General features: G+C 49.2%; 7 protein-coding genes across 7 annotated transcripts; 3 read left to right on the top strand and 4 right to left on the bottom strand.

Annotated features, from left to right (window-relative positions):
- Nucleotides 1–1,787, bottom strand: F5B22DRAFT_618195 (P-loop containing nucleoside triphosphate hydrolase protein). Its single transcript, XM_047975673.1, has 6 exons — nucleotides 1,537–1,787; nucleotides 1,431–1,463; nucleotides 1,313–1,371; nucleotides 1,064–1,244; nucleotides 773–1,005; nucleotides 1–708 (listed from the first exon to the last, which is right to left on the bottom strand). The coding sequence occupies exons 1-6, from the start codon at nucleotides 1,564–1,566 to the stop codon at nucleotides 639–641; spliced, it is 606 nt and encodes a 201-aa protein (XP_047828213.1). The 5' UTR covers nucleotides 1,567–1,787; the 3' UTR covers nucleotides 1–638.
- Nucleotides 1,788–5,882: 4,095 nt separating this feature from the next.
- Nucleotides 5,883–7,816, top strand: F5B22DRAFT_368134 (centromere kinetochore component CENP-T-domain-containing protein). Its single transcript, XM_047971134.1, has 3 exons — nucleotides 5,883–6,856; nucleotides 6,923–7,531; nucleotides 7,606–7,816. Exons 1-3 carry the CDS (start codon nucleotides 6,147–6,149, stop codon nucleotides 7,772–7,774), a joined length of 1,488 nt encoding a protein of 495 aa, XP_047828212.1. The 5' UTR covers nucleotides 5,883–6,146; the 3' UTR covers nucleotides 7,775–7,816.
- On the bottom strand, nucleotides 7,681–9,112 carry F5B22DRAFT_367996 (SURF1 family-domain-containing protein). Its single transcript, XM_047971133.1, has 3 exons — nucleotides 8,220–9,112; nucleotides 8,002–8,107; nucleotides 7,681–7,938 (listed from the first exon to the last, which is right to left on the bottom strand). Exons 1-3 carry the CDS (start codon nucleotides 8,974–8,976, stop codon nucleotides 7,836–7,838), a joined length of 966 nt encoding a protein of 321 aa, XP_047828211.1. The 5' UTR covers nucleotides 8,977–9,112; the 3' UTR covers nucleotides 7,681–7,835.
- Nucleotides 9,113–9,222: 110 nt separating this feature from the next.
- Nucleotides 9,223–10,906, top strand: F5B22DRAFT_618173 (uncharacterized protein). The gene has a single exon (XM_047975672.1). The coding sequence runs from the start codon at nucleotides 9,620–9,622 to the stop codon at nucleotides 10,271–10,273; it is 654 nt and encodes a 217-aa protein (XP_047828210.1). The 5' UTR covers nucleotides 9,223–9,619; the 3' UTR covers nucleotides 10,274–10,906.
- Nucleotides 10,907–11,056: 150 nt separating this feature from the next.
- Nucleotides 11,057–12,515, bottom strand: F5B22DRAFT_367769 (NmrA family protein). Its single transcript, XM_047971131.1, has one exon. The coding sequence runs from the start codon at nucleotides 12,282–12,284 to the stop codon at nucleotides 11,376–11,378; it is 909 nt and encodes a 302-aa protein (XP_047828209.1). The 5' UTR covers nucleotides 12,285–12,515; the 3' UTR covers nucleotides 11,057–11,375.
- Nucleotide 12,516: 1 nt separating this feature from the next.
- Nucleotides 12,517–13,501, top strand: F5B22DRAFT_367772 (uncharacterized protein). The gene is made up of 2 exons (XM_047971132.1): nucleotides 12,517–13,018; nucleotides 13,089–13,501. The coding sequence occupies exons 1-2, from the start codon at nucleotides 12,586–12,588 to the stop codon at nucleotides 13,340–13,342; spliced, it is 687 nt and encodes a 228-aa protein (XP_047828208.1). The 5' UTR covers nucleotides 12,517–12,585; the 3' UTR covers nucleotides 13,343–13,501.
- On the bottom strand, nucleotides 13,343–14,465 carry F5B22DRAFT_367767 (uncharacterized protein). Its single transcript, XM_047971130.1, has one exon. It carries the CDS (start codon nucleotides 14,224–14,226, stop codon nucleotides 13,660–13,662), a length of 567 nt encoding a protein of 188 aa, XP_047828207.1. The 5' UTR covers nucleotides 14,227–14,465; the 3' UTR covers nucleotides 13,343–13,659.
- Between the last annotated feature and the right edge of the window lie 82 nt (nucleotides 14,466–14,547).

Here is a 14,547-nt window from a genome sequence, read left to right as displayed (position 1 = left end):
GTGTCGCTAGGCATGAAGTATATCGCATATTGAATATATAATAAAAGCACGGCATAGTACTATGACTTAGGAAAAACTTTCCATTTCCATTGTACCGCTGTGATATTTACAGTATTGACAAATAATGGTCAAGTGGCATCCTTCCATGCTGTGCTGCAATAAGAGCTTTCTCGCTTTCTATCAAATTCAAGTGGGGGCATCAAAACATGCAGGGAGGTCCTATGATCAAGTTCTGGTCTTCTCCAACTCGGCTAGCACCAAGAGTACGGAGAGATACACCAGAAGAACTGGGTATTAACCTTCCTGGACAAACGAGCCCTTCTGCAAGAAACCAATGCTTCTCAAATTCACTGCTACGGGTTACTACCGCTCTCTTTCTTCTCTCCCCGAGTTGAATCCATTAAAAGAAGTCCCGTTCCCCAAACTGCGGCCGGACCAAATGGATGGGTATGTGGTGTGTGTGCACAAAGGAACGGACGCGAGGCTGATGTGAATGGTCAATGCAAAGAAGTCGCCTCGTCACGTCGGTTCCTAGATGAAAAGTATCATTCCTATATGAACCCCCAAAACGCCGGCATTCCTTGCCAATATCTGTTGCTTAGGGGGCAGAATATTATATTGTGGATGGGCGAGGGTATCTAGAGGATCGTGCACTTTTTACTCTTTCCGCCTCCCTTCATAGGGACAGGACGAGGGTTGAGCACAGCACTGTGGCAGAGATTAGTCGTCTTTCATCCCATCTTTCGTAGCAAGAATAGGGAGGGGCCTATACCGAATAGCTTCATCAAAAACGCTCTTCAAATTTCGTTGAGTCAATGCAGAACATTCCAAGTATTTGTGTGCCTTGATCTCTTTGGCACAAATCAAAGCCTGATCATAAGAAACGGGCTCCATCCTCTTAGAGCGGAGACTTTCTAAAGTGGCGGGGTCCTCTCGAAGGTCGAGCTTGGTGCCTACCAAGATGATGGGAATGTTGGGGGCGTGGTGATCGATTTCGGGGTACCACTGAATGCGACCAGATTAGTAGGTTGGCGACAAGGATGATTCAAAGGAGCGCATATACCTTAGCCTTGACGTTATCGAACGAGGGTGGGCTGACAATACTGAAGCAGATCAGGAAGACATCGGTCTGGGGGTATGATAGCGGGCGCAAGCGGTCGTAATCTTCCTGTCCAGCAGTATCCCAGAGTCCAAGGCTAATAGGCTTTCCATCGACCATAACACTCGCGGAGTAATTATCAAAGCTAGTAGAATAAGACGAGTATTGGCATGTGATTGTTTGCTAGCAGGAGGGGGGTAATAGAAAACTAACACTGTGGGAATGTATTCGCCAGGAAAGGCATTCGTGGTATATGAGATGAGAAGACATGTCTAGGAGATGGATTTAGCGTAAGCAGCGGCGATGATTGGTTTGTAGAATCAGAGCTTACCTTGCCAACAGCACCATCACCAGTAACGACACACTGTATACGGAGTTGATCAATACGGGTCGCGATTTGAAGCGGGTTTACATGGGGAAACGCAGTAGCGGCATACCTTCAACGACTGAACACCGGGAGCTGCCATGGTTTGTGGATTCGAAGTTATCGAGCAAACACGAAGGGTGTATGTAAGTAGGTAGATAGATGAAGAACAAGTGGAGGTTGAATTATCGGGGGTTGGTGGCAGGATATCGGCGACGTGGATCGGCGAGGGTCAGGGGTTTATCAGCAGGTACGGTCGGCGGCAACAAGGGCAACAAGGCACAGAAGGAGGCGTCAAGGCAGTTTCAAAGTGAGCGTTGTTAGCTACAATACAAGGTCAGAGAGGGAGCTCGACACAAAAAATTACGAGAGTGGCGTAATGCAGGTTGCAGGAGTTAGGCAGCATAAAACAGCATAACGATAAGGGGGGGCGTAGACAGTCTGGTTAGTAGGTAAGTAGGTAGTAGAAAGTATGGAAGTATGTAAGAGGTGTGCACGGGAGGCGCTTTGGCTTTTGGGGCAGCTTGGGGCACTTTGGGGCACTTTTATGGGGGGGTGGGAGGATGGATAAGTGATGGATTGGTTGGAAGGTTGAATGGATGGATGGATGGTGGTGGATGATGGATGGTTGGATGAGGTTTGGTGTACTTAAGAGTAGGCTAAGTACATGTAGGTAGGGACCGTAGCCCGATGGGCTAAACAGCTACACTTGCAGCCGAGGTGGAACCCATCGGGGACAAGACAGTGAGTGAACCAAAGGGTCGGAATAGGCATAATACCTGTTTGAAATAGAAGTGCCAACAGCACGCGAAGGGAATATCAGTGTGTAGGTAGGTAGAAGTGAGGAGAGATCGGGTAGGTGTGATTCTGCTTACGCTTTAGGCTTTTGCGCCTGAAGTAGCCGAGTAGCGTACCTAGGGAGGGAGTGGACAAAGAAAGGAGGCAAGGCAAGCAGTAGTCAAGCAGATAGAGGAAGACAGAGGCTTAGATAGAGGAACGACAGCAGCAGAATTGGTAGTAGTGGTAGTAGTGGTAGTAGTAGTTGTATGATGGTAGCTGGTAGAGAGGGTACCAAACCAGCAGCCCGTGAGATTCCGACAAGGTTGCGAGGTCCGAGAGCCAATCTGGTGAAGAGGCAGAACAGAGATTGTTGGCTGCGTACTATGCAGGACGTGTTATAGCCAACTGTGAAGGTGAAATGATTTACATAGGTACTCAGGTAGCGGCTGGAAGCTGGAGGCTGGAGGCTGGAGCAGGAAGAAAGTCAATGCAGACTACATGTAAGTAGACAAATGGGTATCAAATAGGTATAGAGGTATAAAGGAATAAAAGAAGGGTAGCAACCTACAAAAACAGCCCGAAGGTTGGCTTAAGGCTCTGATGGGCGGCCGTAATTACTGGAATAACGATGGATGCCACTGACAACTGAGAGACAGCTTTTGAAAGTCAGATTCGATTTGAATCAGTCAAATCGGAGGAGGGATGCAGCGCTCGGATCGCAAGCAGGGAGTATCATCGACGGAACTAGACTAGGGAACGGGAAGGGGGAAAACGGGAGAGAGAAGAGAGGCACACCACACACATAGACACATACAAACAAACATACTTACTTACCTACATAGGTAGACACATACACATCTACTCACATCTACTCAGTATGACTTCTTCTCAACCGAAGCAAAAACAAGGAGAGCGAGAGCAAAGTCGAGTTTCCGTTGGTACAATATGGTTAAGTAGGTCAGGTAGTATGTGTGTGTATATAGTAGTATATACGGCGGACGACGATGATTTGATGGCTGACTGGATGAATACCTAGATAGATACGTAGATGAATGGAATACCCACCTAAGTAAGTCGATAGATAAATAAATACCTATGTAAGTAGAGAGAGACCCTGCCGACCTGCCAGGTAGATTGATAGACGAATAGATAGCTCGAGAGATGGTAGATAGATTGAAATGGCTGGCGGGCTGGTTGATAGGTTAATTGGTTGGTTGGTTGGGCCCAAGATGATTTGATCAAAGGTCGATTGGGGGGTTGATTGGTGTGATGATTCGAATTGATGGAGCTTCCAAGGATCAAAGAGGGAATCAAAAGAAGTAGTTTAAAAGAAAGGCGGTCGGCTTGCCGTGTAGCTGGTTGCTCCGCGCTGGTGTGGCCGGGGCTCTGGCCGGGTGTAGGCAAGGTACCTTTAGGGTGGAATTTAATGCAAGTCCAATCACAGCGGATGCTTATAGCGGTTATAGGAGGCAATGAGTACCTACCTACCTCTAGGCAAGTACCTAGAAATACCTACGGTAGGTAGGTACTGTACCTAGGCACTTACTTACTAAGGGAGCTGTTACAGCCGTGCGCCTATCTCAAACAAGGGTCAATTTTGGTGCAAACCACATACATCTCAGATAATCCTTACATACCGGTAGTACACACATACACACATAAACTCAAGTATCCTACCTAGAGTCGATCTGCGTGCTGCTAACCTGCGTAGATGCCACAAGTGGTACGAGAAGAGAGCCGTCAGTTACCCCCCACTACCTACTTTGTAGGTAAGGAAGTGCCTTGTTGAACCGAGTTTAGGTGTAGTTTGACAGGAAGCGAAACAATGGCTGACTTGGGGCATGTGACTGTCTCAAAGTGGTAGGGTACTGTAAGTATCTGCCTGTGTTTGTACGATTGTCCGTCTACCGAATCAATCCGATAGACTTTGATGATACGGAATAGTGTTCCTGGATCTGCTGTAGATAGATAGTATCTTACCTGTTTAGTACTGTAGTCTTCACTAAACTACCTGCTCACAGTACATTGTAGGGTTGTAAAGGCTCATAGAGATGGGTTACCCTGGTTAATCACCATCCATGATCCTTACCTTGACTTCTCACATATAGTGTTCACCACCTATTGAGGAATCAAGTGTTACATAGTAGTTCACGCTGCAATATTAGAACTCATCAAAGGGCGCACCATAATACTGCGTAGGCAGAAGTAGGGGGAGGAGGTCTATCTGCCAGCAAGACGCCGTCGCCTACTTACGGGACACTACAATAAGTCTCGTGTAGGTATCACTGATCTGAAGCATAGCTTGTGACACGATAACTCCGGAGCATTTCTTGCCCTGGCAGCCCTGACAGCCCTGACATGTGTATCAGGGGTGCCAAAGGGACAATGAAGGAACACTAGCTCACTCTGATTCGTCAACGGTTCAAAACTGGCGGCAAATCAAAATTGTTGCTTCACTGGGCAGACACCGGGAACTTGTGGCGGGACGTGGATATGCTTTCCACGATACCAACTACTGTATACCCTACCCCTCCAAAGATGTAAATGGGAAACTCGACGAAGGTCAGTGAACTGTATGTCTTCAAGCCGTCGAATTGCGGGCTTGGGCCTTTATGCAATAGGTATGTGAATATCGACAAGGCTCAACTGGATGAATGGAAGAGACAGTCCATAGGTACGTACCGCACCCTGCTGGTATGATAACGAACCAGGCTAGTGTGATCCAGATATGGCCGATTCCCCACGATCTTCCTACTTTGAAAGATTGATCGCCAGCATAGACGAGAAGTAGGCATTCGATCATGGTCATCGAGGGGGTAGTGAGATGGATTTCGTGCCATGAGTAGGTAGAGCCTTTCGGAAACTTCAAATCGGCAGGAACCGAATGAAACAGCACGACGACGTTTTATCCGGGCATCACAAAGCCTGGTTAGGTCAATAAGGAACACAGACATGTCTTACTTAGAATACATATCGAATAGTCATCACTGTGTCTTCCAACGGCCAACGCCAGATATTGTAGTAACTTAGCTCAGATAGACCAGGAGGGCCATATATACTAGGTACTTTTGTATATGCTTTTGTGTATACTTCTCGGACAGCTGGATGATTTTGGAGGCTGGCTTGGCTGTAGACGGATACCTACCCAGATGTGCTTTAGGTAGAAGTACCGAAGTAGATATGCATCTCGAAACATTCTATTGAAACAGTGGTAGAATGGTTTCAAGAAGACTCCAACGCCGGGATCCGAGGGTTTGGATGGCTGTAGGTTGTGGTGTCGTGGTGCCGCGGTGTCGTGGTTGTTCCCGATGCAGAATTGATACCTACATGCATCGCCATTTGAGACAAGCAGGAGTGCCGTCCCGACGAGGGTAGGTACCTTAACCGGTACCTTAACCCCACCTTCCAGCTAGAGAAGTACCCAAGTATTGCCCAGGTGCTCTTAGCGCATAGAGCTAACTGTCCTTGCGGGGCAAAGCTAGCCCCCCACTTCGCCTACATACTTAGGTACCTAGGTAGGTAGGTACCTAACTGTACCTACAGTATGTACCTAGAGTGCCTCTGCTGCTGCAGGTTGGCGCGCAGACGCGTCGCAACGTGCCCCTCGAATCCATACGCGTCCCGTCCGGCTCGATCCAAGTCCAATGACATGATAGTCCAGCTATATGTATTGATGACGATTAGTGTACGGGACTGCGCAGCAATTGATCTACCCCAGCAAACATCAACTAGGCGTGTACGTAGTTACCATCTTGAGCCTTGAGGCAGACAGTACGAATGCCGGCGCATCAACACCGCACCAACAACGGACTACTGAGCCTTATACAGCTGTTATGATCACAAGCTGTCACTTAGCCGTCGATTCCTTAGTCACACCTGCCAGATAAGCATCAAGACGGAATCATGGCAAATATCAATCCCCGGTCGTCTCGGGGTGCTTCACTCGCACCCTTGAGCACTCCCAAGGTGGTCGCAACCCCAAATCGACGAGGCATCAGTGCCGAACCAGCATCAGGCCGTCCTCCCGCTTCAGCTAGACGGAACAATGTCACCACCCCGCACGCCCGCGCCGCCATCCGGGCAATGGACCAACGGCGAGCCGCTCTGTTTACTCCGGGGAGAGCCCGTCGGCGCAGTTTGCGCGAACAACGCGAAACGCCCCGGGATCTCTTACGAAACTTGAGTCGGGCCCTCGCCCCAACTTCCAGGGTCATTTCCTCGTCCTCGTCGCCTGACTCTTCAACTCGAGATAATGAGGCGACTTTGCCTTCCTTTCCCGAGGAAGACGAGGACGATGATGATGATTTCCCTATAGAACGTCCCCGATTCTCTCTGCCACTTGGGCCTGAAGAGGATGATGATGATGATGACCTGAAACCCCCTCGGCTTAGTGGACTCGAGGAGGACAACTACACCATGCAGTCAATCGAGCTTCCTCGCCGCGCAGTAATGGATAATACCATAAGGAGCAGTCTGGGTAGCATGAGATATAGCGATTATATGGGACCAGAAGTACACAGTGATGACGTGGGCATTGACTCTGGATTCTTCCCTCCGCCGGCTTTCGAGGATAGTGGAGAGGTGGAGATGGAAGAACCGGCTATTATTGAACGGTTAGTTTCCTAATCCAACTATTGCTAACATTCTTTCCCATTCATATGGAGCTGACAAACATATAGCCTGGAGGCTGATGAAGCGAGACGACAAACACTTGGTGGCGATAGTGTGTTCGGGGCTATAGACATCCCCGATGTAGGGAACGAAACTACGTTCGTTATGGCCCCTGTCGAGTCTCCAGTACGAGATCCCACAGCGACAGAGGGTTTGGAAGATTTGGATGCCGATAACGGCCCGCTGGATAACATGAATTATGATGATGATGACGACGACGATCATGTGAACGAGCCTATGGACATGCCTGATTTTGATGTTGAGGATGAAGTCGACGAGGCACCAGAAAACAACATCAGTACGGTAGAGGAGACAACAACATCATCGCACACAGCTGGCCTAGTGCGGGATAGGGGCTTGAAGAGAAAGAAAGGGAAGAAGATATCGAGATATGGGATAGAATATCCTTCCCTTCCCACAAATGTGGTAAAGCGATTAGCAATGACCTGTGCAAAGACTGCAGGAACCAAAGGCAAAATCAGCCCGGACACATTAGATGCCATAATGCAAGCGACGGAGTGGTTTTTCGAACAACTTGGCGACGACCTCTCGGCATATGCCAAGCATGCAGGCCGTAAGACTATCGATGAGAGTGACATGATTACTCTCATGCGAAGGTATGTTTTTATACACCCTTCCTACAGTGATACCTTCTTTGATAAAATACAGATGTTGATACTATATGGTACAGACAACGGCAGACAAACGCTTCAACTACGCCTTTTGCGTTAGCTCAGCGTCATCTACCCAGAGAACTTTTACAGGAGCTGCGTATGCCCGTACCAATACCTAGTAAAGGCCCACGGAAGAAGGCGAGGCGCATAGATGTCGAGGACGAAGAGCAGGAAGAAGTGACTTGAAGCCAAGGTAAACACCTCGATTTCATTAGATACGCCTCATAGATCTGACGGGAATGTCTGCTTATGACCATTCCTTGTTCATTCTTATACGACGGGACATGTCTGTTGGGGGCTTCTTGACGACCATGTAGAACATGATGGATGTGGCGATCGCCAATCCATACCTAATGGAGTTTTAGAATTGCATTGCAAGGAGTACTGTAAGAAGGCATGACGGGACTGCATACCATGTAAAAATGTATTGGGCATGGTTATTACGCAGGTTGACCTCGGCGGGTCTACCTATAGGGATACCCTTTGCCTGCATGTCAAGGGTCTGCAACAAATCGGGCTCTGTAGCAAGCAAGCGTCAGTAAATGTACTGATGGACACGGAAACAAACTCCATATCAAAGCGTCGCAGTCCGGATATGATCAATGTGAAGATAGTCGTGTCCGTAACCTACCCATGGTCTGCTCCACCCAAACGGCCTGGCTCCCCGCCAACTCGGCCATTTGCTTGACATCGGGGAAGTAAAACTCGCCCTTGTCCGGGCGATTCTCAGGCGTAAACATATTCTTCTTCCACGGCTCTCTCAGCAAACCCTCCACAACCACCTCCCCCGTCGGCAAGCCCTCCATCCTATCCCTCTGCCGCCGCAACTTCTTGGACACCCACCCGCGGTTCACCAGCACCGTCGTCGTCCCCCTCCCCCTCCCGTCGCCCTCGCGCTCCAGCGGCGTGACGACCATGAACCCGTCCTCGCCATCGCGCATGCGCGGGCCCACCAACATCTCCCGATCATGCCTGTACCTGCCCCGCGCCACGACGCGCCGGAAGTCGAAGTCGTGGATGGCGTCCGGGTCGACGCGCGGCGGCAGCGGCAGCGGCGGCTGCACTAGCCTGTCCTCGAACCGCGCGATGAGCTCCGTCTTCCACCCCAGCCGCTGCACCTGCCACGTCCCCAGCACGAGCGCGGTGATCGGGATCAGAGCGAGGACGATCAGGCCCGGCCCGTGCCGGCGGCCGGCGCGCACGAGCTCCGGGGGGTTGTCGAGGATCGACGTGAAGTTCGGGTCGTCGCCTGGTTGGCGGGCGTTGTGTCGGGGTGCGGTGCGTGTGAAGGGGCGGCGGGGCCCGGGTTTGGGGAATTGGTGCGTCAGGGACCGGGTTATGTGCCGCGCGAGAACGTGGCGCGGTATCCGGGTCGCTAGGGACTCCATGGCTGGTCTGGATTGACGTGTGCTCCTGTGGTCTACTTAGTTGGGCGGCATGATTGTTGCTCTGCGATGTCGATATGACGACTGCTGGAGCTCTCTAGCTAGGGTAGTAATGTACATTATAGTTGAATAAATCCGCTTATAATACTGAGCTTTTGGTGCATATTTGCTGTTAGATGAATACACTCAATAGTACCAGGTAGGTAGTGTATGATTGTCAAGCGTCGACAATGCGATGGCATGGTTCGAGTGTGATCTTAATAGGTTTGGTTATACCATCTGGACATTCATCATTCGATGTAAACCATCCTGATTTTCTTGTTTTTCAGCCTGTATTCTTTCTAGTCTATCATGATCGATACAGCACGGCAAGTGTCTAAGCGGAGTGTGTTCCTTGTAGTTGTGTTTTAAACTTCAAACGCACATGCCCATGACAAAGCAGTATGTATTCCTATGACCTTCCAGTCACACTGGCTGTATCATCTCGCACCGACTTCCTATCGTAGTGGTCTATGTAGGTATAGACGTCGACAGCAGTGATTCCTGTAGCGCCTGGTAATGTGACGGACGTAGATTCGCTACAAGTGACAGAGATTGCTTCTGATCAAACAACATCTTCATTACCTTTGGCAATCAGATTATCTAAATGGATCTTACTATTCTAGATACTATTGACAGCGCTCATGTTCGTGCGAAACGCCATACCATCGATCTCCGCAGTCATTCTCTCAACGCTGTCGTTGGCCGCAATAGGTCCCTTTGGAAATCGCCCTCTCGATGGACCTGGGGTCATTTGATGGCGTTAGGTTTTGGTCTACTAAGCGATGCTGAAATAGAATACCGAAACAAGGACCGGCCTTCCCTCCATGCAATCATTCCCGTTGTGCCACAAGATTCCCTGCAAAGGTTGATAGCACAATTTATTTGCAGTTGGAACCCTTGGACGAAGGTCAGGGCCTTGAACTACCTGCTGCTATTTATGGAACCACACGCATCTGAAGACGTCAAAGTTGACCTCGGCAAGCCTCCTAGCAACGATGGAATTGTCTTCTCTTTCCACGGTGCGAGGATAATAGGGCTGGTCGTTGGGCCGCGTTGGCATGCATTGTCACAAGCGTACAAATTCGATCTTGGGCCCATGGTGTTTTTCTACGTCAATTCCACCCAGATCATTCCCTCGCCTCCTCACATTAATGAGAGCTGTATAGCCTGTATTACGGCTATCATGGTTGCCATAGCCCAAAGAGAAGAGCGTTCTCCCGATGGACCGGTGGTTGTGGTACGTTGCTATTTTTGCTAGTTACACAGAAGCTAACATATGTATTGTGTGCTTCATGGCAGACACGGCTACTCTATACACAATACCCCGACCCAAATAATATGCACGTCTTTACTGCACATATATCTCGGCTTCTCCTCGAACGTTTCCGATACCCAAACCGAGCCCCCTCGATCTACCTCCCGCACCTCATCAAAATGCAACAGAAGGTTGTGCCGTGTGAACCGATTCAAACACTCCGTGCTCGTCTTCTAGAAGCCTTGTCAGTTACTGAGACAACAGTCACGGATAGCCACGACCTCTATGGCGTTCGGACGCGCAAACCTTCGAATGCAAGCCCGGTAATAGACAACAAAGATCCGCATAGAAGGGATAGCGATGAGATTTGAGCATGGGCGAATGGCTTTACCGTTTGATGTAACCGAAGATTACCTACTGAGATGATCTTAAAGGGCTAAAATGGGGCGTTTTGGGGGGAATACGTTTGTTATCTCTTTGGCTGCTGTTACAGCTTCACTGCTAGCAGAGCGACTAGTCGGCGATATGTATAATTATTTGTCAACTAAAGCTTCTGAGCGATGAGAACTTAGGCTTTCATCGAATAAGTTATTACCAAAGATCAGTTCGATATCGCAGAGTAGAGCTAATTCATCAAACTTCTACCTTCAACAAGTAGAGACTTAGCTAGTCTGAATTGCAACGATATCGCTTTGTTAGCAAGAGTAAAGTTGCGACGGTTCATCATATAGCAGTGAGAAGCAATCGAACTTGAGTTTCGTCTTATATTGACGTCTATATATAATCCTGACAAGTGTCCATGGTCTCATCAACGTAAATTGTGACTCCGTTACACAATGCCGACATTAATGATACCGGTCAAACCAAGGTATGTCTTTCATGTACAGATTTCACCCTCTTCACATTCGGTCTTACATCATCTTCTTTTGTCATAATTTACATGTGTATCTCAAGCTTGTGGTTGTCTCGGCGCTACTTGGCACTGATAAACATTAATTCCTAGCAACCTCATCGATCTCTGAGCGCAGTCACGGACCCTACAAATTAACACAACTCAGTGCTACTCCAATAACTTGCCTCAAATAAGACCCCCAGTGCGATTCTACTAAAAGTACTCTAGCCCTCGTTGTTCCTTCTCTTGCACCAGATATTCCTCAAGAGTGGTAAATCGAAATTCAAATTGTCGCTTCAAGCTTTCAGTATCGACTCTGAGGTCCACAGAGTTTGCCCAGATCTGCCATTGTGTGATGTGAGATGGTTTCCCGGGCTCTTCGGCCGTTGCTCTTCTAATAGTAGGCTGCTTTCCTGTTATTTTCCCAATCGCTTCCGCCACTGCTTCAATACCAAGGTTCTCTGAGGACAGCTCGATTTCTTGACCGTTGAATCTGGCCGGGTCTGATAGTGCCATGGCTGCAAACTTGCCGATGTCTTCCACATTGATGTGGGGAAATGTAGCCCCCGGATCGTATGAATGTACAAGTGTGCCTGACTCCCGAAGCTCAGGATAGAATGAATCTATTGCTGGGACTAGGTAGTTTGAATGGAACCACGAGGGTCGAAGAATGGTGTAATACTGAAGCCCGGAACGTCGTACAGCGTCTTCAATGAGCTCTTCACCTTCATTGAAGGCAAATATGCTCCCAGTCTTGGTCTCCGGAATATCCCACTTCTCTCGGTTACCAGCCCAGCTCGAAGTCGACACTACTACGTGCTGGAGGCCCGCATCTTTACACGCCACGAGGATTCCCTCTACCTGCTTCTCTGGTTCCGGATTCTGTGGCCGCTCCATGACATTCAAGAAGATACCAGCACATCCCTGAGCCGCCTTACGAAATACGTCGAAATCGTCATTGTCCCCTTTGAAGAGAGTGGCGCCCAGAGCTACCAACTCGAGAGAAGCTGCTTTCATCGGATCTCGGACAACAGCGTGCACCTTTGCGCCTCGTGCGAGGAGGGCATCGATCGTGGCACGGCCCTGTTGGCCAGTCGCACCGGTGATGAGGTAGGTAGGCATATCGTGAACTAAATTTTATATCCAGTTCATTGTAACTTGATGCTACCTTCCTTCATCACGATTGTGTTCGTGCCGAACATACTTGCTTTATAATACTCTTGTGCTAGAATTAAACGAAATACGGTCGCTCCATCCCCCCATATATGAGTCACACCTAGCGATCAGCTAATGCAGCAATCAGCACGCATCAAACCTCCATGTAATATACCACCCCGCTTCCACAAATTCCTTGCTTCATACCGACTCTCTTTCATCATATCATTTAGCGACACCATCCACTGCCTAGATACTGCACACCATCATGAGTAGCACAAATAGGATAGACATTGCGTTGATTGAAGATGGGGATATGCCAGCATGCTTTAAGATTGTTTCCGAAACCTTCGGCCACGACGCACCCTTTGTCGACATCTATTTTCCAAATCACGATACCTCATACGGTCAAGTACAAGGTTCCAGCCGCTTATTGGCATGGAAACATGCGTCGCGAGATTCCGTGTTCCTGAAGGCAGTCACATCTGTTGATGGCGACAGGACAAGTAAAGACCATATAGTAGGGCTGGCTGTCTGGACGCATATGAAAGCTATCCCGCCTCAGAAACTTGAAGACGCCGAGAACGTCGAAGAGATCTGGCCAGACATGAACGATCGCAAATTCATGACTGCTCTGTGGGAAGACTACGTCAGGCCGCGATCGCAAGCTGTCAGAGACTCTAATGGAAATGGCGTCTATGGTGAGTAGACATGAACACACCAAGCTGAACTTAGTCTGGAAAACATAGCTGAGCCGAGCGCGTCTTTCAGTCCTAGAGCTCCTAGCTGTCCACCCTCGCTATCAGCGCTTGGGTGCTGGCGCGGCACTTGTTTCGTGGGGGACCAGGGCTGCCGATGAGGCAGGAGTGAAAGCCGTTGTCGAAGGCACGCCAGCTGGAAGACGTCTATACGAGAAATGCGGGTTTTCTACAGAGATTGAGGAAATGAGCTTTAATATAGGGGAAGGATTCGCAGGACGGCGTATACCGAAACTAATATTCTTGGTGCGCGAGCCGGCGCTTTAGTGATTAAGGTTATCTTAACCTCTAAGATCACCTGCACCGACTCTGTGTAGCCATGTCTAAACTTGATGAAATGGCGAAACCAAGTATGAAATTGCCACCCGCAGTCTATCAAATCATAATGAAACTTATGCCCAATCTGAACCACCGTCCCATGCCTCAGTTCCCGAACGCGGCGTGAAGCACATCTTTGAGTCGTGATCACCGCATGTCGATGCGTTGGTTATCCCCAGCAATGAATCAACCCCATCCGAACCATCTCGAAGCTTCCGCAGCTACTACCTATCTCCTACGCATTGTCGTGCAGACTGCCCAATGTATTAACTGATGAGAACAATAAACTTGCCAATGCAGTAAACGTAATACGCAAACGCGACGGCTACAACGAGCGATATCATCGTCCACATGTTTCGCTCCCACCAGCTCGGTCTCCGCCACTCTTGCTCAAGCCGCTCCGAAAGCGCCGCCAGAAAGTCCTCCGGAATCAGCGGGTAAACATGGCTAGCGTCTACAATGGACTTCTCGCCTCTCTGTTTGTTTGGACGGGCCTTTCCCTCGGGGTTGAAGTCGACCCGGCCTTGGCACCGCCGCAGCCGTAGTGTCCGCACACGACGATGTGCTTGACGTGGGGGTGGCACACGGCGTACTCGATGACGCTCATAACGTTGAGGTCCGTGTTGACGACCGGGTTGGCGATGTTGCGGTGGACGAAGACATCGCTGGCGCCGAGGCCGGAGATCTGCTCGGCGGGTGGCGTCGATGGTGTTGGTGCGCATCCATTTCCAGCCTTGGTTGGCGGTTGCTTGCTCGAATTCGCCTTGGGGTCTTCCGTAATTGTAGACAAAGTCCATGGTAGGCTTATTCTTGCTTAATGCTACCAGTGCCATTGTGTAGTTGTTGATGTATTGTGGCTGGATGATAGTCTGTTGTTGAGAGAGGGTTGATGATGCTTGTATTCATTCTATTCACTCGTTGGCCAGGAAATTGCAGGTTTATATAGAGATAAAGTCGTATTCTGCCTACAACAGTTCTGTCGTTTCTAGATACTTGAAGGTAGACTAGAGAAGTTGACCGATGCATATGGTATCTGGCAGAATCTCCATCCTGAGACAAGCTACTACTTCCCAACTAACATTCTTTGTTCAAAATGAACATGATTTACAATGGTCCGGCATTTCTAGTCAATCTCCAGATTCCTTCATGATTCT

This window comes from Xylaria bambusicola (genome assembly GCF_022495145.1).
Source record: "Xylaria bambusicola strain CBS 139988 unplaced genomic scaffold F5B22scaffold_41, whole genome shotgun sequence".
Taxonomy (NCBI): Eukaryota; Fungi; Ascomycota; class Sordariomycetes; order Xylariales; family Xylariaceae; genus Xylaria; species Xylaria bambusicola.
Note: the sequence above shows the minus strand (reverse complement) of the source record. Positions and strands in the feature narration are given on the sequence as shown.

Bases quoted from the DNA above. Each gene is read 5' to 3' on its own strand.
- F5B22DRAFT_618195 (XM_047975673.1), bottom strand. From the start codon at position 1,566: ATGGCAGCTCCCGGTGTTCAGTCGTTGAAG. The intron at 1,372-1,430 runs GTAAGCTCTGAT...TCCATCTCCTAG, and splicing joins GTGATGGTGCTGTTGGCAAG to ACATGTCTTCTCATCTCATA. The intron at 709-772 runs GTATAGGCCCCT...TCTCTGCCACAG, and splicing joins GTTTTTGATGAAGCTATTCG to TGCTGTGCTCAACCCTCGTC.
- F5B22DRAFT_367769 (XM_047971131.1), bottom strand. From the start codon at position 12,284: ATGCCTACCTACCTCATCACCGGTGCGACTGGCCAACAGGGCCGTGCC.
- F5B22DRAFT_618173 (XM_047975672.1), top strand. From the start codon at position 9,620: ATGGATCTTACTATTCTAGATACTATTGACAGCGCTCATGTTCGTGCG.
- F5B22DRAFT_367772 (XM_047971132.1), top strand. From the start codon at position 12,586: ATGAGTAGCACAAATAGGATAGACATTGCGTTGATTGAAGATGGGGAT. The intron at 13,019-13,088 runs GTGAGTAGACAT...CGCGTCTTTCAG, and splicing joins TAATGGAAATGGCGTCTATG to TCCTAGAGCTCCTAGCTGTC.
- F5B22DRAFT_367767 (XM_047971130.1), bottom strand. From the start codon at position 14,226: ATGGCACTGGTAGCATTAAGCAAGAATAAGCCTACCATGGACTTTGTC.
- F5B22DRAFT_368134 (XM_047971134.1), top strand. From the start codon at position 6,147: ATGGCAAATATCAATCCCCGGTCGTCTCGGGGTGCTTCACTCGCACCC. The intron at 6,857-6,922 runs GTTAGTTTCCTA...ACAAACATATAG, and splicing joins GAACCGGCTATTATTGAACG to CCTGGAGGCTGATGAAGCGA. The intron at 7,532-7,605 runs GTATGTTTTTAT...TATATGGTACAG, and splicing joins ATGATTACTCTCATGCGAAG to ACAACGGCAGACAAACGCTT.
- F5B22DRAFT_367996 (XM_047971133.1), bottom strand. From the start codon at position 8,976: ATGGAGTCCCTAGCGACCCGGATACCGCGCCACGTTCTCGCGCGGCAC. The intron at 8,108-8,219 runs GTAGGTTACGGA...TGCTTGCTACAG, and splicing joins TTGGGTGGAGCAGACCATGG to AGCCCGATTTGTTGCAGACC. The intron at 7,939-8,001 runs GTATGCAGTCCC...AAACTCCATTAG, and splicing joins GCCCAATACATTTTTACATG to GTATGGATTGGCGATCGCCA.